Source organism: Scyliorhinus torazame, chromosome 9, assembly GCF_047496885.1.
Source record: "Scyliorhinus torazame isolate Kashiwa2021f chromosome 9, sScyTor2.1, whole genome shotgun sequence".
In the NCBI taxonomy this organism is placed as follows: Eukaryota; Metazoa; Chordata; class Chondrichthyes; order Carcharhiniformes; family Scyliorhinidae; genus Scyliorhinus; species Scyliorhinus torazame.
The window spans coordinates 49759579-49783174 of NC_092715.1; the positions used below are offsets into that span (position 1 = coordinate 49759579).

General features: G+C 50.4%; 1 protein-coding gene across 4 annotated transcripts in view; it reads left to right on the forward strand.

Annotated features, from left to right (window-relative positions):
- LOC140429185 (storkhead-box protein 2-like) overlaps positions 1–23596 on the forward strand; it is a 484578-nt gene that overhangs the window by 263869 nt on the left and 197113 nt on the right. Inside the window, exon 1 of one of the 4 annotated variants that reach the window (XM_072515852.1) lies at positions 4047–5121. The exons of the other annotated variants lie outside the window; for them this stretch is intronic. Within the exon in view, the coding sequence (XP_072371953.1) occupies positions 4956–5121 (166 nt within the window). The 5' untranslated portion in view covers positions 4047–4955. Of the gene's footprint in view, positions 1–4046; positions 5122–23596 lie in introns of those variants that run through there. 4 annotated transcript variants of the gene reach the window in all.

The window sequence follows — 23596 nt, forward strand, 5'->3', positions numbered from 1 at the left end:
GCGTGGCCCTGATGTGGTGGACCTGATGGTGGGCCAAGGGGGTGACAGCGACACAGCAGTTAGCACTCCTGCCTCACAGCGCCAGAGCCCTGGGTTCAAATTCCACCTTGGGTGACTGTGTGGAGTCTGTACGTTCTCCCCGTGTCTGCGTGGGTTTCCTCTGGGTGCTCCAGTTTCCTCCCACAGTCCAAGGATTTACAGTTTAGGTGGATTGGACATGCTAAATTACCCCTTAGTGCCCAAAGATGTGCAGGTTAGGTAGGGCCACAGCGGATAGGGCGGAGGTATGGGCCTTGGTATGGTGCTCTTTCAGAGGGTCAGCTCAGACTCGATAGGCCACCCGGCCCATAAAGCCACACCTGACCACATCACCCCTACTAGACCCCCCCACGCCTCCCTCGAAGAATGCCCCTAAATAAGAAGATGCCCCCCAGAAACTCCCTAAATAGGGAGACCCCCCAAAGACCTCCTAAATAGGGAGACCCCAACAGGGACCCCCTAAATCAAGGGAAACCTTAGGGACCCTCGAAAAGGGAGACCACCCCCAGAGACCCGCTGACTAGGGGGACCAAAAGAGACCCATGTCTGTAAGCTCGAGAGCAGTCCAGACAGGGACAAGTGAAAAATATTACTGTTGTAACACTCACTGGGCATACAGCTGCTGGCTCAGACAGAGGAAGCACCACGTGTCAGTCCCTGGAAAGAGTAAACCAGTGACCGTGTTTAAACCCCTCAGATTCTTGAGCTGCAAACCATTCAAGAAAGCATACGGAATACTTGCCTTCATTGGACGGGGCATTGAGTATAAAAACTGGCAAGTCATGCTACAGTGGTATAGAACCTTGCTACGACTGCACAATTCTGGTCGCCACACTACCAGCAGGATGTGGAGGCCATGGAGAGGGTGCAGAGGCGGTTTACCAGGATGTTGGGAGGGTGGGTGTTAGCTATGTGGAGAGGCTGAACAGACTGTTTTCATTGGAAAGACGGAGGTTGAGGGGTGACCTGATAGAGGTCTACAAGATTATAAGGGCATGGATAGAGTGGATCGGGAGACACTCTTTCTCAGGGTGGACGGGTCAATCACCAAGAGGGCATAGGTTTAAAGTCCGTGGGGCAAAGTTTAGAAGAGATGAGCGAGGCAGGTTTTTTACACAGTGGATGGTGAGTTCTTGGAATGCGTTGCCAGGGGAGGTTGTGGAAGCAGATACATTAACGGCGTTCAAAAGACATCTTGACAAACACATGGAGAGGATGGGTATGGAGGGATACGGTACAAGGAAGTGCTGAGGGTTTTGGCAAAGGTTGGTATCATAACTGGTACAGGCTTGGATTGTGCTGTGCTGTTTTGTTCTTTGTCCATTCATTCATTTGCCTTAGTGGGCTGTGATTGACAACTTCCACAAACACGGCTGTAGGCCTTGCTTCATTCATCTTTTTCATGGTTCAATAAGTGCTCTGACCACAATGTTTACAAACATTGACCACATCAAAGAGATGTGAATACATTTGAATCACTCAAGCGTGTGATTTCACAGCACTTTCCTCTCTTTGATGTAGTCAATGTTTACAAACATTGGAGTTTCACCATTTGGGCCACTGAGCGTGAAGGGATATCAATGAATCAAAGCTGCAGGTGGTTTGTTCAAGATGTCTGTCATAGACCACTACTGGAAAGCTTAAAGCTACAAATGGTTTGCAGCTAATGGATCTGTGGGAACCAGATGTAGACACAGTTGCTCTCCTGAGGAATGAACACGTGGAGCTGGAAAGTAAGTATTACAGATATAATGCTCCCCACTTCTCCTGTCTGGACTGCTCCTTAGCTTCCATACAGGGGTCCTTTTTCTGGGGAGGTGGTTTGGGGGTCTGTGGGTGGGGGAATGCAGTGTTTGGGCGGTATCCATGGAGGGGGTTCCTTTAGGAAGGGGCCCCTGAGGGGAGTCGCTCTATTACAGAGGTTCCTGTGGGAGATCTCCATATTACAGGGGTCCCTGGGGGGAGGGGGGCGGGGGGGGAGTGGTGGTAGAATCATAGATTATCATAGAATTTACAGTGCAGAAGGAGGCCATTCGGCCCATCGAGTTTGCACCGGCTCTTGGAAAGAGCACCCTACCCAAGGTCAACACCTCCACCCTATCCCCATAACCCAGTAACCCCACCCAACACTAAGGGTAATTTTGGACACTAAGGGCAATTTATCATGGCCAATCCACCTAACCTGCACATCTTTGGAATGTGGGAGGAAACCGGAGCACCCGGAAGAAACACACGCACACACGGGGTGGATGTGCAGACTCCGCACAGACAGTGGCCCAAGCCAGAATCGAACCTGGAACCCTGGAGCTGTGAAGCAATTGTGCTATCCACAATGCTACCCTGCTGCTGGTAGAGGTGGCGTGGGCAGGCAGTGCATTACTGAGGGGGGGTGGCGGCCCTCGGATGGTCTCTACCAGCATGGCCCTGGCATAGTAGAGCTCGTGGTCGGCCTTTGCGCCCTGCGTGGTCCATCATGTGAGGGCCATGCTGATGGACACCACAAGTGATCCATGCCCACATGATTTGCAGCCAAGGGGACCGGAGAATCGTGGGTGGCCGGAGCAGGGCACCATGGATCATTAAGACTCATTTGCATTTATTTACATCCACCACCCCCCCCCCCCCCCCCCCCTCTCCGGCGCGCAGTGTGGACCTCGTTCATGCCACGAGCTGGGGGTCGGAGCATCGTGTTCGGGTCGGCGGCCGCCGTTGATCCCAATTTTCCCCCAATGTCCAATTCTCCGTCCCATTAGGGAACATATTCCGGGCGTCCCAGGATGGAGAATCCCACCCATTGCCTCCCAAACGGAGAATTCTGCCCAACACTGGCCCAGGGTGTCATTACAGTGTGTGGATGAGGGCAGTGCAGTTGATGTTGTCTATTCAGCAAGGCTTTTGATGGGCTTTAGGTTGGTTTCACAGGTCGGCGCAACATCGAGGGTCGAAGGGCCTGTACTGCACTGTAATGTCCTATATCTAATATTTACAATGTAACTGTATGGCAGCCTCTCGAACTGATAGAAAGTTGTCAGTCACTCGCCACCCACCCCTTTACGAATTCCCCATCATGCTCATTGGAGTAAATTTCAACAGAAAAGTTCAGTCATCCCCTGTCCACCCCCCTTCCCCACACACACCTCTGCCAACCCATTTCCTCCTCTTTCTCAACAAAATAATAAAATGCATTTAACAAATTTGAGATCTGTTCACTTTACCGTTGCCTATTTTGCTCTCCTGTGGATGGGAGCCATGGCTGTTTCCAGTCAGGTTCCTCCTGCCTACTCATTGTTTGATTGATTTTTCTGTGTCTTATAAATTTGCCGGAAAATATTTAATTATAATCAACGTGCCACGCTATTTTTTGTATCATGTAGGTGGGCCGACCATGATTGATTAATTTTTCACAAGAGATGTGCTATATAGTGCAGAGCAAAGTATAGAATTGCATCTCCTGCAGCTTTTACTCCCCCCCCCCCCCCCCCCAACCCCGCTTGCACTGAAAGTTTGTCGGAAAGCAGCAGAATCGAAAGCCGAGAGCTTTTGGATATTGCAAATTTGGGATAGTTGTGTCGGTTGTTAACAGCCGGCTTTTTGTTATTGTTTCTCTTTCCACTGCTATTACAGATGAATTTAATTACTTTCCAGTGTCAGGAGTCTATTACAGCTGTTACATGATCTGACCTGCCTTCCACATCTTGACAGACTTTTTTAAAAAAATGCTGATTAGAAAGGCAGACTACCAGCAGCAGTACTTTAGCATCAAAAGGCAACTTACGGCTCTGTTTACGATGCACTTTGGGCCACCCTAAGATATCCAGTTTTTATGTGTAAATACTCTAATTCTGATTATAGCTCTTGGATGCTGGCCAGGTTAGCAGCGGGCCCGAGGGTTGTACATTAAAACTGTGAAGCTTGACGGAATCAGTGCGTCTGACATAAGACAGCTCCTTGATTAGCATGGGACTGGGTGGCTGACTTGTTTCCTGCCGTTCAATAGCTGTTCACTGTATTCAGAAGCAGGGAGCCATTCATCAGTAGGCAGTCAGAGCACCAGAGCAGACCTGACGCTACGTCTTAACAAAATCGAAAGCTAAACATTTGGAACCACTTGCAGTCCAGCCTCTCTCGTCCGTGCCGAAGTGGAAGCCAGCCTCTGAGAAATTTTGCGAGGAGAGTGAAAGAAAATACAGCCATGACGTCGGGTCTTCATTAGTTGCACATCTCTCGGGAATAGATTGCTTCACAGATACCTGCAGGAGCTGTGATCCTCAGCTGCGGACAGACACACGCGCACGTTCGCCCTGTGTGAAAGCAGCTGCAAGGCTTTTTGAATTGAAGATTGGTTTCTGATTTATGCATTTTGATCATCCTTTATCACTGATTGGATTTTGTTGTCTGTAGCGAACCACTTTCGCTGTCATCAAAGCATTATTCTAATCTTGTGACAGCAGGGATTGACGTTGCATCCTTCAGTTCCTGGGTGTACTGTTTGGGTCAAAACCCAAGGCTGGGTTTCTAATTTGTTTGGGCCTTTTGTGTCCTGGCTCACAGTTAGCCAAGTACTGCTCAGCTGAATTGAGCTATTGTCTGGGAACCCAGGGCTTTCACGCTGCAAATCGCTGCCTGTTCTGTGGCTGAGAAGCCACATTATGAGCCCTTTTTTTTTTCTTATATGAAGCTGGAAACTATAAGCAGTGGTGATTTTAAATGAAGTGTAATGCATTGTGGGATGTGTGTAAAATTGGATCAGTCAAGGCATAGGAGCGAGCCTGCAGTTCGCTGTGTGGAGGAGGCAGTGCCAGAATGTTTGCTAATTCTTCCAGTACGTTGGCTTATTTCTAATCGAATAGAGCACAGCAAGAGATATGGAGCCCAATTCGCATTGCTGAAGGATTAGACCCGCATGTAGTCTCCAAATGAAGAAAACACGGAGTACAACCTTACGGCGTGCCTGGCCTAGCTCGGATTTTTCAGACCGGGCCTCAGACCGCATTAGGTCCCGCAGCGAGAAGGACTATCGCTTGCACAAGCATTTTCCACCAGCTTTTATTTCTTCTGCATCACGGGGCTATCTGACTTCAGGTTTGTGGGATATTTTTGTTGCTTTGGGGTGGGAGCAGTAGGGGTTTGTCACAATGCTTTTGTTACTCATGTGAGGTGTATCGACACGCATGAGTGATAACATATATGAATCTAATTAACGTCAACAAAAGCATGTAACCTCCATTTTGGCCAACCAGTAAGATGCATGTTTGAATTTTCCAAAATAATTCCAGTCCTGCATTAGTCACAATTAATTGTGGATGTATTGGTTTTACAGAGATGCAGTAAGTTTACGAGGTCCTGAAATCTGTTGCCAGGGCAGCATGTCTGTGCTCTGTGGATTTTAGGGATTTTGCCTTAATTGTGCATTAACAAAGGCTTCAGTTTCTTTGTTATTTTAAGAATTAATGAAAATCCTGTTGAAGAGCGCCGGTCGCAGTCCCCTCCCACCCATCATTCATGTGGGGGTTTTTTTTTTTTGCAAGGAGCTTTTACACAGCACCCAGTGCATATTTGCTAGTTTGGTTTAGAATTACAGATTCTGGAACTGATCCGTCAGCAATTGAAATTTTTTTATTTTGAAACAGTGGATACATGTGAGGGAATTACAGACTTGAAGTTGATTGTGTTAAACAGTTTGTGTTTATATTATAATTTATAAAACTAGCTTCAGAAAATTATAAAGTAAATGGCTAGCAAATGTAACCTTTTTTTTTAATGGTGCCGCGCACCGCTTTGACTTGCTCCTTGGAACACAAATGTTAAATCTAGATGGTGCGCTTGAGATTGCACACATACAAAAACTGTGGTTTCAATGTAAAGGGGTTTGGGGCTGCGACAGGTCTGCAGTTATAATGCAAGTGAAGCCTGATTCTGGAATCAGCGCCTGACCTGACACTCAAACAATTGGGAGACTCAGCAGAGGAGGGAATCTCACTCCGCTTAGCTTTAGAATCAGTTCAAACCTTCACACCCAATTTGCCCTCCCGTGAGTTCAACCTCCTTCGCACTGATGCTAAAATTTGTCGTGTGCATGCACTGGAATTGTAAATCTGTTGGGGAAGACATGAAAAGTCTTGCAAAACTACATTTAATACTTAAAGTGATGTGCACTCAGTGGAAAACTTAACTGGAGGTCAAATTCCAGTTGACAAAACACGCCCTCTTCTGCTCAGCGGAAATTTGTGTATGAATAAGCATTTCTTACGTTTTTTGCTATCTTCGCGGGCAGTTCCTTCACGGAGAAACTTTGTGCCAGTTAAGATTGCCGTAGAGGATAAGCTGTCAAATGTACCGCCAATCCCACTTTGTAGTCAGCCAGCGGAAGGTAGATTAGAACAGCATGGGTGTTCTGATTGTGTGGAGAAATATTCAGGCACCATTCAGTAACTCCTCACAGTTGAGATCAGAAACTTGTTCTGCAGGGAATTGTGCTAAGATGTCATGGTGCATTGTATTGGAACATGCTATTCCAACATGCTGACCTTGGATAAATAACATGTTTTATTGCTAACGGTAAAGATATTTTGTGCTGGCAAGGCATCAACTTTAATATTTTTTTAATGGAACAGAGCTTTTGGCTCAAATACGAGTGCAGCATCTTAAAAACATTTCTCTTTACTTAGTTCAAGTTGACCCAACTTTGCATTAATAACCATATGTCTGTGACTGAACCCAATACTGAAGTGTGTGAATTTGCTTTTAAGAAGATGATTAAGCCTGGTTTGACAGAACCAATCTGCTTTACTATTTGGTCTTCTTCAATGTTTCTGGGAGTAATTGCCAAGTATTTTCAAAGGAAGTGGCAAACGTAATTGATGGTTTTGGCAGCTGCGGGAAACCTCTATGTATGCTTTGCTTCTGTTGCTATAGTGGTCACACAGGAATGTTTTTAGAAAATTCCCCAGAATTTAGCTCACATATGTGATTTGATCTGAAATAATAACAAAGATAAATGCTTTATTCATGCCACGTGTGCTTATTTGCTGCAAATATTAAAAATTTGAAAGTGGGCTGGTGCAATAATGTTCATTACACTTCCTTCAATAATTATATACCTTAAGCAACATTCTACTCATGTTGCTGCTCTGGAGAAAAAATGTACTTGTGTCATATTCGGCAGGAATAAAAGTAGAAAAAAGGTCCTGGCCGGAATTCACCGGCCTTTGGGATCCCCTTTTCCCACTGGCAGCGCATCCCCGCGGCATAGGGGGGGTTTCAATGGAAAATCCCTTTGACAAGCGGCGGGAAGATAGAGCCTGACACCAGCGAACGGCGCACGGCAGAGAAACACGCGGCTGGGGGAAGTGGAGAATCCCGCTCACTGTCTTTCTTTCTTGATTGCTTTTGTAAATTTTGAAGACGTTCAGCTTAATGTCACCCAGCTTGTGTCCAAGAGCAATCCTGACATTTTCACTTCCTGTACAGTTGTGGGCCATGTTAACACTCAAATTGGAGCATAATGAGGAAGAGATGCAGCATAGCCTCGATTATGGCTATACTCGCCTTGTCCATGATAGTAAATATGCGCAGGATCACTGGGCGGGATTCTCCATTGCTCGAAGCCGATATCGTAATCGGCGATTGGGCCGAGAATCCCTGTTTACGACCGAATCGGGGGTGGCGCCTGTTTTCAGATGCTCCGGCCCCTTCAAAACGGCAACATCGATGAGTACGACGCATGCTGTTGGGATGGCCTCAGGACGTTACCTGAAGGCCCTCCCCTGATGCCTCGCCCCCCATGGCCGAGTTCCCGATGGTGTGGGGTAACGTGCTGTCAGTTTTTGTGAACCCGGCGTGGCGGCTGCGGACTGTGTCCAGCGCCACCACAGTCGGGGGAGGGGGGGAGGGGGAGAGTCATGCTGCTGGCTGGGGGAGGTGGGCGGGGCTTTGGCGAAGGCTGGGGGGGACTGGTGTGGGTGGCGAGGGGGTGTCCAAGGGGGCACTATCTGGCAGGTCGGGTCCGTGCGCGGCAGGCGCCACGTTGCACGGCGTGACCGCTGCAGGCCATGTGCATGCACGGCTACGGAACTGGCAATTCTCCATGCGTTTATATCTGGAAGACCGTGTGTTTTACTTGGCGTGGCTGCTAGTCCCTCACCGGTCAGAGCATCGGTGCGGGGACGGCGCCAACGTTTTTGTCGTAAAACCAGACACTCCCTCCAGACATAGCGTATAAATCGGAGAATCCAGACCCTGGGCGGGATTCTCCACTCCCGCGCTGAAGTGGCCGCGCCGTCGTGAACGCCGTCGAGGTTCATGATGGCGCGAAACGGCCCCGATCCCGACCAATTCAGGCCCTGACAATGGGCCAGGAACGGGGCCGCGTCTTCTACATGCGCCAGGCCTTGTCGCCCGCGTAAAGGCGGCGCCGCATAGATGACGCGGCCGGCGCCGCATAACGGGCGTCATCCACGTATGCGCGGGTTGGCCGGCGCCAACCCGCGCATGCATGGTTGCCGTCCTCTCTAAGTCCGCCCCGCAAGAAGATGTCTGACGGATCTTGCGGGGCTGCGGAAGGAAGGAGGTCCTCCTTCAGAGATGACGGCCCGACGATCGGTGGGCACCGATCGCGGGCCACCCCACATTTGAGGTACCCCTCGCCCCCCCGCAGGCCACCCCCCCCCCCAGCGTTCACGCACCGTTCATGACGGCAGCGACCAGGTGTGGACGGCGCCGGGGGGGAACCCGCCGTTTTGGCCTGGCCGCTCGGCCCATCCGGGCCTGAGATTAGCGGGGGTGCCGGAGAATCGCCACTTTGGGTGTCTCCGGCGATTCTCCGGCCCGCGAAACCCGACCGGGCCGTTCCCGCCGCTTGGGAGAATCGCGGGAGGGCGACGGACCGGAGTCCCAGGAAATTTTGGCGGCCCAGGCGATTCTCCCAACCGGCGCGGGAGTGGAGAATCGCGCCCCCTTTTCTTTGCAAAATAGATTGCCCCCTCATTTTCACAATTCACTGAAAATATGTGCGTAACCTTTTTTCTGTTGTGGGTGAAACTTAAATGTAACAACCTGTGTGCAGGTAGGTCCATCCCTGTTGTCTTGGTGGTTACTTGTTTATACAGTATCCCACCGTTAGTAGCTGGTTGTTTTCGTTTATTTTGATCTTTCTGTGACTGCCTTCTCTCTCCACAAACCATCCAATGCTCTGCAATATAATATGCATTGAGGAAAGAAGAGGGTTATTTTAACCAGACATTAAAGCGGACAATAATAACCACTTTGCCTCTTAGTCAGAGGTAAAATCACTTTTGGCAATCAGGCAGCCCCCCCAGTGCCCAAATGTGCAGGGAAAATGGGGCCAGACTATTTATTTTCACAGTTTTAACCTCTAACCCTCACCATCCTGTACTGCTGCTGTGCCAAGCAATCAGAAAACAGAGCTCTAAGGGAGGGGGTTAATTGCTTCATGTTGTGCATACTACGAAACACAATTCATCCATCAGCTGACATTTTTACCCAATGATCAATATTCTTGCCACAGAAATATGAATACATGGCTAAGTAATCATTCTTTCATTTCCTTAAGGAAGCTACTTTCTTCACAGGAAACCTATAGGAAGTGATCCTGGTTAAAAAGCCTGCTGTGATTTAATATAATATATGTTCTTTGTCGCACAGCGCCCCCTAGTATGTGGGATTACCTTGAAGTGAGAAAGTTATTTTCAGTTTGTGAAATTATTTTTCTTTATTCTTTCACTGGATGTGGGTGTCCCTGAGCAGATCAGCATTTATTCCCCATTCCTAATTGCTCTTGTAAAGACGGTGTTGAGCTGCCTTCTTGAACTGCTGCATGTAGGTACACCCACAGTGCTGTTAGGGAGGATTTTGACCCAGCTGGTTTTTCAAAATAAATTTAGAGTACCCAATTATTTTTTTCCAATTAAGGGGTGATTTAGCGTGGCCAATCCAGCTAACTCACACATCTTTGGGCTGTGGGGGTGAAACCTTTGCAGACACGGGGAGAATGTGCAAACTCCACACAGACAGTGACCCGGGTCTGGACTTAGGAATTGTGATATAGTTCCAAGTGATGATGGAGTGTGGCTTGGAGGGAACTTGGAGGGGGTGGTGTTCCCAGGTATCTGCTGCCCGAGTCCTTTGAGGTGGTGGAGGTCATGGGTTTAAAATGTGCTGTCGAAGGAGCCTTGATGAAGCTGCTATGCATCTTGGAGATCGGTCATACTGGTGCCACTGTGCCTGGTAGTGGAGGGAGTGGATGTTTAATGTGCTGGAGGGATGCCAATCCTACAGACTGCTTTGTCCTGAAAGGTGTTGAAGGATGTTGTTGAAGCTGCACTTATCCAGGCAAGTGGAGAATATTCTGTCACACTCCTGACTTGTGCTTTGGCGAGTCAGGAGGTGAGTTGCTTGCAGCAGATTCCCAGCCTCTGACCTGTTCTTGTTGTCACAGTATTTATATATCTATTCCTTTTCAGTTCTGCTGAAGAGTTATATAGACTCAAAATGCTAATTTAGTTTCTCTCTCCAATGGGGTGTTGCCAGACCTGCTGAGTTTGTCCACCTTCTGTTTTTATTACAGTATTTATGTGGTTGGTCTAATTCAGTTTCTGGTCCAAGGTAATCCTCAGGATGGAGGGAAATTTGTTGAGTGTATTCAGGAGGAATTTCTCATTCAGTATGTGGATGGGCCGACTAGAGAGGGGGCAAAACTTGAGCTCGTCTTGGGAAATAAGGAAGGGCAAGTGACAGAAATGTTACTGAGGGATCACTTTGGGACAAGTGACCATAACTCCATTAGTTTTAAGATAGCTATGGAGAATGATAGGTCTGGCCCAAGAGTTAAAATTCTTAATTGGGGCAAGGCCAATTTTGATGGTATCAGACAGGAACTTTCAGAGGTAGATTGGGGGAGACTGTTGGCAGGCAAAGGGACGGCTGGTAAATGGGAGGCTTTTAAAAATGTGTTAACCAGGGTTCAGGGTAAGCACATTCCCTTTAGAGTGAAGGGCAAGGCTGGGAGAAGTAGGGAACCCTGGATGACTCGAGATATTGAGACTCTGGTCAAAAAGAAGAAGGAGGCATATGACGTACATAAACAACTGGGATCAAGTGGATCCCTTAAAGAGTATAGAGATTGACGAAATAGAGTTAAGAGGGAAATCAGGAGGGCAAAAAGGGGACATGAAATTGCTTTGGCAAATAATGCAAAGGGGAATCCAAAGAGCTTCTACAGATACATAAAGGGAAAAAGAGTAACTAGGGACAGAGTAGGGCCTATTAAGGATCAACAAGGACATCTATGTGCAGAGCCACAAGAGTTGGGTGAGATCCTGAATGAATATTTCTCATCGGTATTCACGGTGGAGAAAGGCATGGATGTTAGGAAACTAAGGGAAATAAATAGTGATGTCTTGAGAAGTGTGCATATTACAGAGGAGGAGGTGCTGGAAGTCTTAAAGCGCATCAAGGTAGATAAATCCCCGGGACCTGATGAAATATATCCCAGGATGTTGTGGGAGGCTAGGGAGGAAATTGCGGGTCCCCTAACAGAGATATTTGAATCATCGGCAGCCACAGGTGAGGTGCCTGAAGATTGGAGAGTAGCGAATGTTGTGCCCTTGTTTAAGAAGGGCAGCAGGGAAAAGCCTGGGAACTACAGACCGGTGAGCCTAACGTCTGTAGTAGGTAAGTTGCTGGAAGGTATTCTGAGAGACAGGATCTACAAGCATTTAGAGAAGCAAGGACTGATTCGGGGATGTCAGCATGGCTTTGTGCGTGGAAAATCATGTCTCACAAATTTGATTGAGTTTTTTGAGGGGGTGACCAAGAAGGTAGATGAGGGCAGTGCAGTAGACGTTGTCTACATGGACTTTAGCAAAGCCTTTGACAAGGTACCGCATGGTAGGTTGTTGCAGAAGGTTCAAGCTCACGGGATCCAGGGTGAGGTTGCCAATTGGATTCAAAATTGGCTGGACGACAGAAGACAGAGGGTGGTTGTAGAGGGTTGTTTTTCAAACTGGAGGCCTGTGACCAGTGGTGTGCCTCAGGGATCGGTGCTGGGTCCACTGTTATTTGTGATTTATATTAACGATTTGGATGAGAATTTAGGAGGCATGGTTAGTAAGTTTGCAGATTACACCAAGATTGGAGGCACAGTGGATAGTGAAGAAGGTTATCTAGGATTGCAACGGGATCTTGATCAATTAGGCCAGTGGGCCGACGAATGGCAGATGGAGTTTAATTTAGATAAATGTGAGGTGATGCATTTTGGCAGATCGAATCAGGCCAGGACCTATTCAGTTAATGGTATGGCGTTGGGGAGAGTTATAGAACAAAGAGATCTAGGAGTACAGGTTCATAGCTCCTTGAAGGTGGAGTCGCAGGTGGACAGGGTGGTGAAGAAGGCATTCGGCATGCTTGGTTTCATTGGTCAGAACATTGAATACAGGAGTTGGGACGTCTTGTTGAAGTTGTACAAGACATTGGTACGGCCACACTTGGAATACTGTGTGCAGTTCTGGTCACCGTATTATAGAAAGGATATTATTAAACTAGAAAGAGTGCAGAAAAGATTTACTAGGATGTTGCCGTGACTTGATGGTTTGAGTTATAAGGAGAGGCTGGATAGACTGGGACTTTTTTCCCTGGAGCGTAGGAGGCTTAGGGGTGATCTTATAGAGGTCTATAAAATAATGAGGGGCATAGATAAGGTAGATAGTAAACATCTTTTCCCAAAGGTAGGGGAGTCTAAAACTAGAGGGCATAGGTTTAAGGTGAGAGGGGAGAGATTCAGAAGGGCCCAGAGGGGCAGTTTCTTCACTCAGAGGGTAGTGAATGTCTGGAATGTGCTGCCAGAGGTAGTAGTAGAGGCAGGTACAATTGTGTCTTTTAAAAAGCATTTAGATAGTTACATGGGTAAGATGGGTATAGAGGCTTATGGGCCAAGTGCGGGCAACTGGGACTAGCTTAATGGTTAAAAACTGGGCGGCATGGACTGGTTGGGCCGAAGGGCCTGTTTCCATGCTGTAAACTTCTATGATTCTATGTTGATAGAGGGGATTCAGCGTTTGCAATGCCATTGAACGTCAAGGGCAGATGGGTAGATTCTGTCTTATTGAAGATAGCCACGGCTTGGCACTTATGTGGCATGAATGTTACTTGCCACTTATCAGCCCAAGCCTGAATGTTGTCCAGGTCTTGTTGCATATGGACATGAACTGCTTCAGTATCTGGGGAATCGTGAATGGTTCTGAACATTCTGCAATCATAAGCGAACATCCCCACCTCTGGTGGAGAGAAGATCATTGCTTAGGCAGGTGTTTGGACATAGGGCACTACCCTAAGGAACCCTAAGGTGGGTTTTCCCCCTGATTCCCATTGACTCCAGTTTTGCTTGGGGTTCCTTGATGCTACGCTTGGTCAAAGCCAGTCACTTTCACCTGTGCAGTTCAGCTCTTTTGTCCATGTTTGGACCAAATCCGGAATGAGATGAGGAGCTGAGAGGCCCTGGCAGAACCCAAACTGACCATCAGTGTGTAGGTTATTTCTGAATAAGTGCCACTTGATAAGACTCCTGACAATACCTTCCATCACTAGCTGATTGATGATCAAGTGTAGACTGAAGGGGCTGTATTTTCCTAGGTTGTATTTTTTATATTCTTTCACGGGACATGCGCATTGCTGGCAAGGTCAGCATTTGCTGCCCATCCCTAATTGTCCTTGAAATGAGTGGCTTGCTCGGTCATTTCAGGTGACATTTAAGAGTCTGCAACATTGCTGTAGATGTGGAGTCACATGTCGACCAGGCCAGGTAATGATGGCAGATTTCCATCCCTAAAGGATTAGTGAACCAGATGAGTTTTTGTAAAGATCAACAATGATTTCATGATCATGATTCGACTTTTAAATCCAGATTTTTATTGAATTCAAATTCCAACATCTGCCATAGTGGGATCTGAACCCAGATCCCTAGGGCATTATCGTGACTCGCTGGATTACTGGTCCTGCCTTTGGTGGACAGGACATACCTGGATAATTTACCACATTGCTGGGTAGATGCCAGTGTTGTAGCTATACTAGTGGTGTGGCTAGCTCTGGAGCAAAAGACGTCAGTACTATTGCCGGAATGTTGTCAGGCCCCATAGCCTTTGCAGCATCCAGTGCATTTCGCCATCTTTTGGAATCACATGCAGTGAATTAATTTGGCTGAAGACTGGCATCTGTGATGCTGGGGACCTCAGGAGGAGACCACAATGGATCACCCACTCGGCATTTCTGGCTGAAGATGACTGCAGATGCTTCAGCAACGTCCTTTGCACCAATGTGCTGGGCCTCCTCCTCCAGTGAGTTGTTCTAATTTTTCACCACAATTCATGACTGGATTTGACGGGACTGAAAAACTTAGATCTTGGGCTGAATTTTCCGCCGTCGGGATTCTCCGTTGCGCCAGCAGCCGGGGGTTTTGAGACGGCATGGTGCTGCCCCACAATGGGAAACCCCATTGGCCAACCGGTGAAACGGAGAAACCCGACGGCGTGCCGCACCAGAAATCTGGTGTGACAGGACGGAGAATCCCACCCCACGTCCATTGGTTGTGGGTTCGCTCAGCTCTGTCTTTCACATGTTGCTTCCGTTCTTTGGCATACAAGTTATCCTGTGTTGTAGCTTCACCAGATTGACACCTCAGGAATGATTCAACAGAATGAAACAGAGTCCCGTGTTCAGCACGTTTAGCCGGGTGTTTCCGGGCGAGAGTGACCCTGCTATCGAATAGGACTCTGCTTCATTTCTGGGCCTTTGCGAGGAACTCTTCGATGAGGCTGCACTTAGTCCCATTTCCTGCATTAATGAGCTCTGTTCGCCAGTGAAGGCACCCTGATCTTGTGACCTCCCACCGTGGTCTCCGGACCCCCACCCCCACGTCCCTACTCACCTATGAGGGGATCAACATGCCGCCCCACTTTCCACCGTTTAAGAGCACAGCATCTCTGGGTCCAATAGCCTGTGCAGGCAAAATGTCATTCAGGCACCTTGGCACTGCGAGCCTGGCATAAAGACAATGCCTGTGCTATGCTGGCAGTGCCACCTGGGAACCCTGGCAGTTCCAGGGTGGCACTCAGGTAGTACTGACAGGGTACCAGGCTAGCAGTGCCACGGTGCTCAGGCGACATCGGGATGCCAGGGTAACAACCTGCCCAGAGTTCGACCACCTTGGTGCCCCTGATCACCTTAGAGAACCCCCCCCCCCCAACATGTGCCGGCAGGCTTGATCCCTAATTGTGGAGACCAGGGCTAAGTAGCGCCCGGCTGCGGTTTCCTCGGTAAACAGACAGATCACAGGAGCTGCTCCTGGTATGCCAGTCTGCACATTTCAGTGAACCAGCAGTGATTTCCAGCCTGATGGTGATGGTAGAGTGGGGGTTATGCTGGGTATGGGTTTGCAGATTGTGCTTGAGAACAATTCTGCTGCTTCTGATGGCCCACAGCGCCTCATGAATACGCGCTTTGAGTTGCTGGATCTGTTCGAAATCTGTCCCACATAACACGATTGAAAGTATCCTCAATGTGAAAACAGGACAAGGGCAGATGCATCTGCGACAGGTAGACCAGTGAGGATGAGGTCAAGTATGTTTCCTCACCACCTGCCGCAGACCCACTCTAGCAGCAGTGTCCTTCCTTGAGGACCCGTCCAGCTTGGTCAGCAGTGATGCTATCGAGCCACTCTTGGTAATGAACATTGAAGTCTCCTGCCCAGGGTACATTCTGTGCCCTTGCCACCTTCACTGCTTCCCCCAAGTTTGTTCACTAAAGTGCTCAACGGCTGAGGGGGCGTGGTAGCTAATAATCAGCAGGAGACTTCATGGGGTTCAATGTCAATGCTGCAGATTCCCAGGGCTATTTCCTCTTGATTGTTTGCCACTATGCCGCCACCCCTGCTGAGTCTGTCCTGCCAGTGGGACAGGAAGTACTCGGGGATAGTAAGGAATGACTTTGTGAGTATGACTATGTCACGCTGCTGCTTGACTAGTCTGTGAGACATGCCCCCAGATGTTAATAAGGAAGACTTTGCATGGTCTGCAGGGCTGGGTTTGTCAGCGTCATTTCCGCTGCCTAGGTCAATGCGGCATAGTCTGTCCACCCGTTTCAGCCCTTCTCCACTTTTCTGTAGCAATTTGCAAGGCCGTTGCTGAGGGTCTGAAGTGACCTGTAGGCCAGACCAGGTAATGATGGAAGATTTCCTTCCCTAAATGGTATTAGTGAACCAAAGTGCTCTTACGACAATCAGTAATGTTTTAACGGTCATCTTTACTGACACTTGCTTTTAATAATTAATTGGTTACAAATTCCATTCAGCGCCTTGGTGGGATTTGAACCCCTGCTCCCAGAGCATTAATCTAAGCCTCTGGATTACTGATCTTTTGCTGGACTTCAAAGTAGCTGCTTTTACACAACTCTGTTGCCATCATTTATGCCACCACATTCCTCACAAGCAAATGTTTACTTTAATTTAGGCGGCACGGTAGCACAGTGGTTAGCACTGTTGCTTCACAGCACCAGGGTCCCATGTTCGATTCCCGGCTTGGGCCACCGTCTTTGAGGCGTCTGCAAGTTCTCCCTGTGTTTGCGTGGGTTTCTTCCGGGTGCTCCGGTTTCCTTCCAGTAGTCCCGAAAGACGTGCTTGTTAGATGAATTGGACATTCTGAAATCTCCCTCTGTGTACCCGAACAGGTGCCAGAGTATGGCGACCAGGGTATTTTCACAATAACTTCATTGCAGTGTTAATGTAAGCCTGCTTGTGACAATAACAAAAGATTATTATTAATTATTATTACTGTTAACATTGCCAGAATCTCTTTAAAATTAAAATTGGAAAGCAAAGACTGCCATTCAGTCAGGAGTGATTGAAACAGTTGGTGACCAGGCAGGTAAATTAGTGCAAGGTGCCAGTTGCCGTTAATCCATGGTGTATCCTTAGATTAGTAAATACCCGAGAGCAGTTTGTGGATATAGAGGTGAACCATGTTCAGGGTAGTATTAATGTTGTGCGTGCTCTGGTGTAGTTAAGCCGTACAAATTTCTGGACTGACTGATTTTAGTTTTGTGATGTGCCGCCAACATCGTAGCCTAAATATTTATGAGGCCAGGTATTCCTTTCCCACCATTCGACGAGGCAGCCCCGTCAACTCCGACTACCCCGTTAATTCGCCATTTAAGAGCCTGAATTAGGTCCAGTACAAAGCCTTGCCCCCCCAACCCACCCCTCCCTCCTGAAATTCAGGCCCAAAGTGATTCAAGACCTCTCAACACAGTGGTTAGCACTGTTGCTTCAAAGCCCCAGGGACCCGGGTTTGATTCTAAGCTTGGGTCACTGTCTGTGTGGAATCTGCACGTTCTCCACATGTCTGCGTGGCTTTCCTCCGGGTGCTCCGGTTTCCTCCCATAAGTCCTGAAAGCCATGCTTGTTAGGTGAATTGGACATTCCAAATTCTCCCACAGTGCTGCAATGTGGCGACTAGGGGATTTTCACAGTAACTTCATTGCAGTGTTAATAAAAGCCTACTTGTGACACTAATAAAGATTATTATTAGACAAATGCATTCTGGAAACATACAAAGAGTAAGTCACTGATGATGAGCATCGATCTCATTTTGAAATATTGTTCTGTATTGGATTTTGTCATTACAGTGTTACGTTTAAAATACTGGGCGTCATTCTCCGACCCCCCGCCGGGTCGGAGAATGGCCGTTGGCCGCCGTGAATCCCGCCCCCGCCGAAGTCTCCGGTACCGGAGATTGGGCGGGGGCGGGAATCGGGCCACGGCGGTTGGCAGGACCCCCCGCTGGATTCTCCGGCCCGGATGGGCCGAAGTCCCGCCCAGGAATTGCCTGTCCCGCCGACGTAAATCAAACCTGGTATTTACCGGCGGGACCAGGCGGCGTGGGCGGGCTCCGGGGTCCTGGGGGGGGGGGGGGGGGCAACGGGGCGATCTGACCCCGGGGGTGCCCCCACGGTGGCCTGGCCCGCGATCGGGGCCCACCGATCCGCGGGCGGGCCTGTGCCGTGGGGGCACTCTTTCCCTTCCGCCTCCGCTACGGCCTCCACTATGGCGGAGGCGGAAGAGACTCTCCCCACTGCGCATGCGCGGGAAACTGACAGCGGCCGCTGACGCTCCCGCGCATGCGCCGCATTTCCGCGCCAGCTGGCAGGGCAACAAACGCCATTTCCGCCAGCTGGCGGGACGGAAATCCCTCCGGCGCCGGCCTAGCCCCTCAATGTTGGGGCTAGGCCGCCAAAGATGCGGAGCATTCCGCACCTTTGGGCCGGTGAGATGCCCGTCTGATTGGCGCCGTCTTTGGCGCCAGTCGGCGGACATCCAGCCGTTGGGGAGAATTTCGCCCACTGTTTTAACCATCCTGTAGGTAACTAGAAACTGTCCAGCATCATTGCATCTCAAGACACACAATGCAGTGTTTCTGAATATAAATTTTAATGTCTTCCCCCTCCCAGCCCTCCTCAAACCAATCCAACAATTATTCGTAATTTTGTTAAAGTAAATAGCTGAATATTGGGGGTTAAATTAATTGGGGTTCTTGATTGTTTATTGTGTCCTTTTTGTACAGTAATTTGAATTAACTGTTTTATATTACTGTGTTTATAATGGAAAAACTTACAATAAAAATATATATTTTTTAATAAATTGCGAAACAATGTAATCTGACTGTGTTTAAATAGTGTCTAAAGTGAGAAAAAAGCAATTGATGATACCTTCATTGAGCACAATTTGCAAAAATGTTTTGATTGCACTGAATTAACAATTTATTCCAGATAGGTTTATCAAAATAAAATATCCCCTCAATGTCAGAGAGCTAATTTCATCTACTCTTTTTTTTAAAAACGTTTTTATTGATTTTCTCATTTAATGCTGCACGTTTCAGTTCGTAGGTTAAGTTATAAGTTGCACAACCGCGCAAAACAGTGCAAAAACAACCAAGGAAAAATTAAAATCGCCGATGCCCTCAGCGATGGCCTGCAGAGACTGGGCTATGGCCTGCTGAGACTGGGCTATGGCCTGCTGAGACTGGGCCATGGCCTGCTGAGACTGGGCCATGGCCTGCTGAGACTGGGCCATGGCCTGCTGAGACTGGGCCATGGTGTTGAGCGCCTCTGCCATCTGGCGCTGGCACTGGCTCATGGCCTCCTGTGAGAGGGCAGCCATGTCCTGGGCCACAGACGGCGCCTGCACGGAAAGCCCCAGGCCTCGCAAACCGTTCCCCATGTCTGACACCGTCGCACCCATTGCCTCCACCGCAGACGCCACCCGTGCGGTGTTGGCCTGGGTGGCACGTATGACCGGCACCACTCCCAGCTCCTGGACGCGGGTGGACTCCTCCACCTGCGACTGCAGCCGCCGCAAGCCGGCCATCACCCTCTTCACTCGTCTCCGGTTCGGTGGTTGCATCGGATCTATGGGTGGGTGTGGTAACTCCAGGAACCCGGGATCCATCTGGGCGGCAGATGTTCGCTTGGGCTGGGCTGCCCTCCGACCGCCCGGCCCCTCTGCTGCTCCTACCTCCACCTGCTGTACCGGGACGGCTGTGTTGTGCGCACCAGTGAGTGTACCAGACGCCTCATCACTAAAGTGCCCAACCGAGGTGAGCGTCTCTGCGATGGTGGAGGGTGTTGGTGACAGCAGTGGCGTTGTGTCGTGCTCTTCGTCCCCCTCTGACTCCATGGCACTTTGGGGTGGGGGTTCGTCTCCACCCATCCACTCTGAGTCACTGTCCGGTATTTCGTCTTCCTGGGTAGTGCTGTCCCGGGTAGGGGTGTCCTGGGTAGTGGTGTCCTGGGTAGTGGTGTCCTGGGTAGTGGTGTCCTGGCTCGGCTGTGACGGAGGCCTGTGGCTGCCCCTCTCGTCGCTGGATGGCACACGCCTGCGTCGTCGCACCCGCACGAGACGGGGGCGTCGTCTCCCTGTTGCTCCAAGTCTCTCCGTCTCCCGTGGTCTCCAAGGGACATCCTGCGGGCGTCGCATTCCGGAGGGTCCGGGTCTCTCCGTCTCCTGTGGTGTGCGAGGGGCATCCTGCGGGCGCCGCATGCCAGAGAGTCCGGGCCTCTCCGTCTCCCGTGGTGTGCGAGGGGCATCCTGCGGGCGTCGCATGCCGGAGGGTACGGGTCTCTCCGTCTCCCGTGGTGTGCGAGGGGCATCCTGCGGGCGTCGCATGCCAGAGGGTCTGGGTCTCTCAGTCTCCCGTGGTGTGCGAGGGGCATCCTGCGGGCGTCGCATGCCGGAGGGTCCGGGTCTCTCCGTCTCCCGTAGCCTCCGAGGGGTATCCTGCGGGCGGTCTGCATCTGCGGGGATGGGTGCCTCGACGTTTGCTCCCGCGATACACAATGAAGCATGCATGGCTAGACACGCAGGCAGTGATCAGGTGATATGGGGGAGGGGGATATAGGGGAGGGGGGATATGGGGACGGGCTGTCGGTGGCTCACTTGCTAGTACGCCCCTGACCTCTGCATCAGCAACCTCCCGGTCCTCAGGTCCGCCAGCCAGTTCCAGGGCCCTTTCCTCGTGTTCGGTCAGTGGCCTCTCATCAGCGCGGCCTCCTCCAGTCCTCACATGCTCCCTATTGTTGTGTGCGCACTTCTCCTGTGGGGGGTGGTGGCAGGGGTAAAAGGCAACAGTGTTAGGCAGGTATATGAATGCACGCCATCGGTTGCGCGTGTATTGCAGAGGTTAAGGTTAGGGCTGGATTCACTTGGGGATATGGGGGATATGGGGAGGGGAGGATATGGGGGAGGGGGATATGGGGGAGGGGGGATATGGGGGAGGGGGAAATATGGGGGAGGGGGGAATATGGGGGAGGGGGGATATGGGGGAGGGGGGATATGGGGAGGGGGGGAGTGGGGGATATGGATATCGAGCAGGGGGGTGGGGAGGCTCACCCTGTCTGCTCTGACGAGGTCGTTCACCTTCTTGTGGCACTGGGTGCCTGTCCGTGGTGTCAGGGCCACAGCGGTGACGGCCTCTGCCACCTCCCTCCACAGACGCCGGCTGTGGCGTGGGGCAACTCTGCGGCCGTGCCCAGGATACAGGGCCTCCCTCCTCTGCTCCACTGCGTCCAGGAGCGCCTCCACATCCCGTGACTGGAACCTCGGGGCTGAGCGGCGGCCGGCCATCCGGTCGGGTGTTCCGGTTGGGTGGGGGGGAGCAGCGCGTCCTTATGAGCCGTCACGCCGTGCGGCGTGTATGACGCTGCACGGCGTGAACCACGTGAGCAAGCGCGGATCCCGTCACATCGCTGCTAGCCCATTTCGGGCCGGAGACTTCGCGACGTTTTTGGCGGCGTGACGCAGGTCGGATTTGCGCCGTTTTTTGCGCCGATCGGCGGACTTTGCGCCGATACGTCTGTGCACCCCCCCCCCCCCCCCCCCCCCCCATAGCTCTGGGTGATTCTGTCGATCACCCACCGAGCAGGACTCTTAAATCACTCCTGTCGCGAGATATCCTTTCCTCAGTCTTACAAAATTAAAATAAAATAAAATATTGGGGCTCCTGTGCACTGTTGAGGTTTGGTCTGTGATCATAATAAAAGTGCTTCAAATTATCTGGCTTCTCACCTGCTCTGGTTGCTACAACATTTACTTGAGTACTCCAGTTCAGTTTGTGACCAGCAATAATCCCATGATATTTAGCAATATCTCAGCAATAGCAATGCCTTTGAATGTCAAAATGAGGTGGTTATGCTCTCTATTGGTAACAGTTAAGCCTACTAGGACACCACCAGGAGAGACTCCTGCAGCAATATTCAGGGACTGAGATGATGGGCTTCCAATAACCACAACCATCTTCCGATGTGACACGTATTCCCATAGCCACTAAAGATCTTTCCTCCGAACCCATTGGCTTGAATTTCACTAGGTCTCCTTGGTGTTGTATTTAGTTAAATATTCTTCTTCTTCTTAGGCAATTATTTTCTGCCACTCTCATTCGATGGGTTCTGAGATGGCTGATCAGTCCAGTGCACAACCGGCAGACACTGCTACATACGGGCAGGTGGTGCTTGAAGGGTCAGCTAGATGAGGCGTTTGGAGATTTGTGCGTTCTCCCCGACACCTTAACGGTGTGTTTCCGACAAGTCTCCAGATGTGTTCAGCGAATTCCCAAATGAACATGCAGCCATGTGAATTAAGAGTAGGAATAGCCATATGGCCCCTCGAGCCAGCTCTGCCATCCAATCAGACCATGGCTGATACGATTGCAACCCCCACGTTCTGCCTGCCCTCGATGACCTTTGACTCACTCGTTCATCAAGTCCCTATCTAAGTCTGCCTTAAAAATTCATGACCATCTAAAACAGTGGGCAGGATTCTCCCCTACCCAACGGAGCGGGGGGTCCCGGGATGATGGAGTGGCGGGAACCACTCTGGCGTCGGGCCGCCTCAAAGGTGCGGAAGTCTCCGCACCTTTAGGGGCCAAGCCCTCAACTTGAGGGGCTAGGCCCGCGGCGGAGTTGTTTCCGCTCCACCGGCTGGCGGGAAAGGCCTTTGGTGCCACGTCAGCCGGGGCCGAAAGGTCTTCGCCGGGCGACGCGTGTCCGCGCATGCGCGGGAGCGTCAGCGGCTGCTGATGTCATCCCCGCGGATGCGCAGGGGAGGGGGTCTCTTCCACCTCCGCCATAGTGAAGACCATAGCGAAGGTGGAACAAAAAGAGTGCCCCCACGGCACAGGCCTGCCCACGGATCGGTGGGCCCCGATCGCGGGCCAGGCCACAATGGGGGCACCCCCCCGGGGCCAGATCGCCTCGCGCCCCCCCGAGGACCCCGGAACCCGCCCGCGCCGCCTTGTCCCGCCGTTCAAATGATGGTTTAATCCACGCTGGTGGGACAGGCATTCCAACAGTGGGACTTCGGCCCATCGCGGGCTGGAGAATCGGCGGGGATGGGGATTCACGCCAGCCCCCGGCGATTCTACGACCCGGCAGAGGGTCTGAGAATCCCGCCCATGTTTTTCAAATTGTTTTGCCGGGACCTACTTTTACCAACTGACCATCCTTCAGGACCCAGTCGATTGACCTTCGCCACACGCCGTCCAAACTTTGCGACCCACCATTTTCGCTTACCCTTAATGCGACAGGAGAGCCTGCTTGGTCCTCACAATCTCGCTTGCTTTGTCATTCATTGTTACAATTCTGCCAAGGCCTTCAGCTGGCGATTAAAGTTCTCACTGCATCCGTTGGAAAAAAAAATCCAGAGGTTTGTCCTCAAACTCACCATGCATAGTCTTCGAATGCCTTTGAGGTTTTGATGGTTTTACGCTTTCATTTGCCAGTACTTCCCTACAAATAACACACATGGGCATTGTGGTAATCACCACTGTTGTATATATTAGGAGATGTGTGGTCATGCCCTGTACTACAGGTACAGGGGTAGTCCCTGCCTGCTGGCTCTGCCCAGTAGGCGGAGTATAAATATGTGTACTCCCCATACAGCAGCCATTTCGCCAGCTGCTGTAGGAGGCCACACATCTTAGTGTAATAAAGCCTCAGTTGT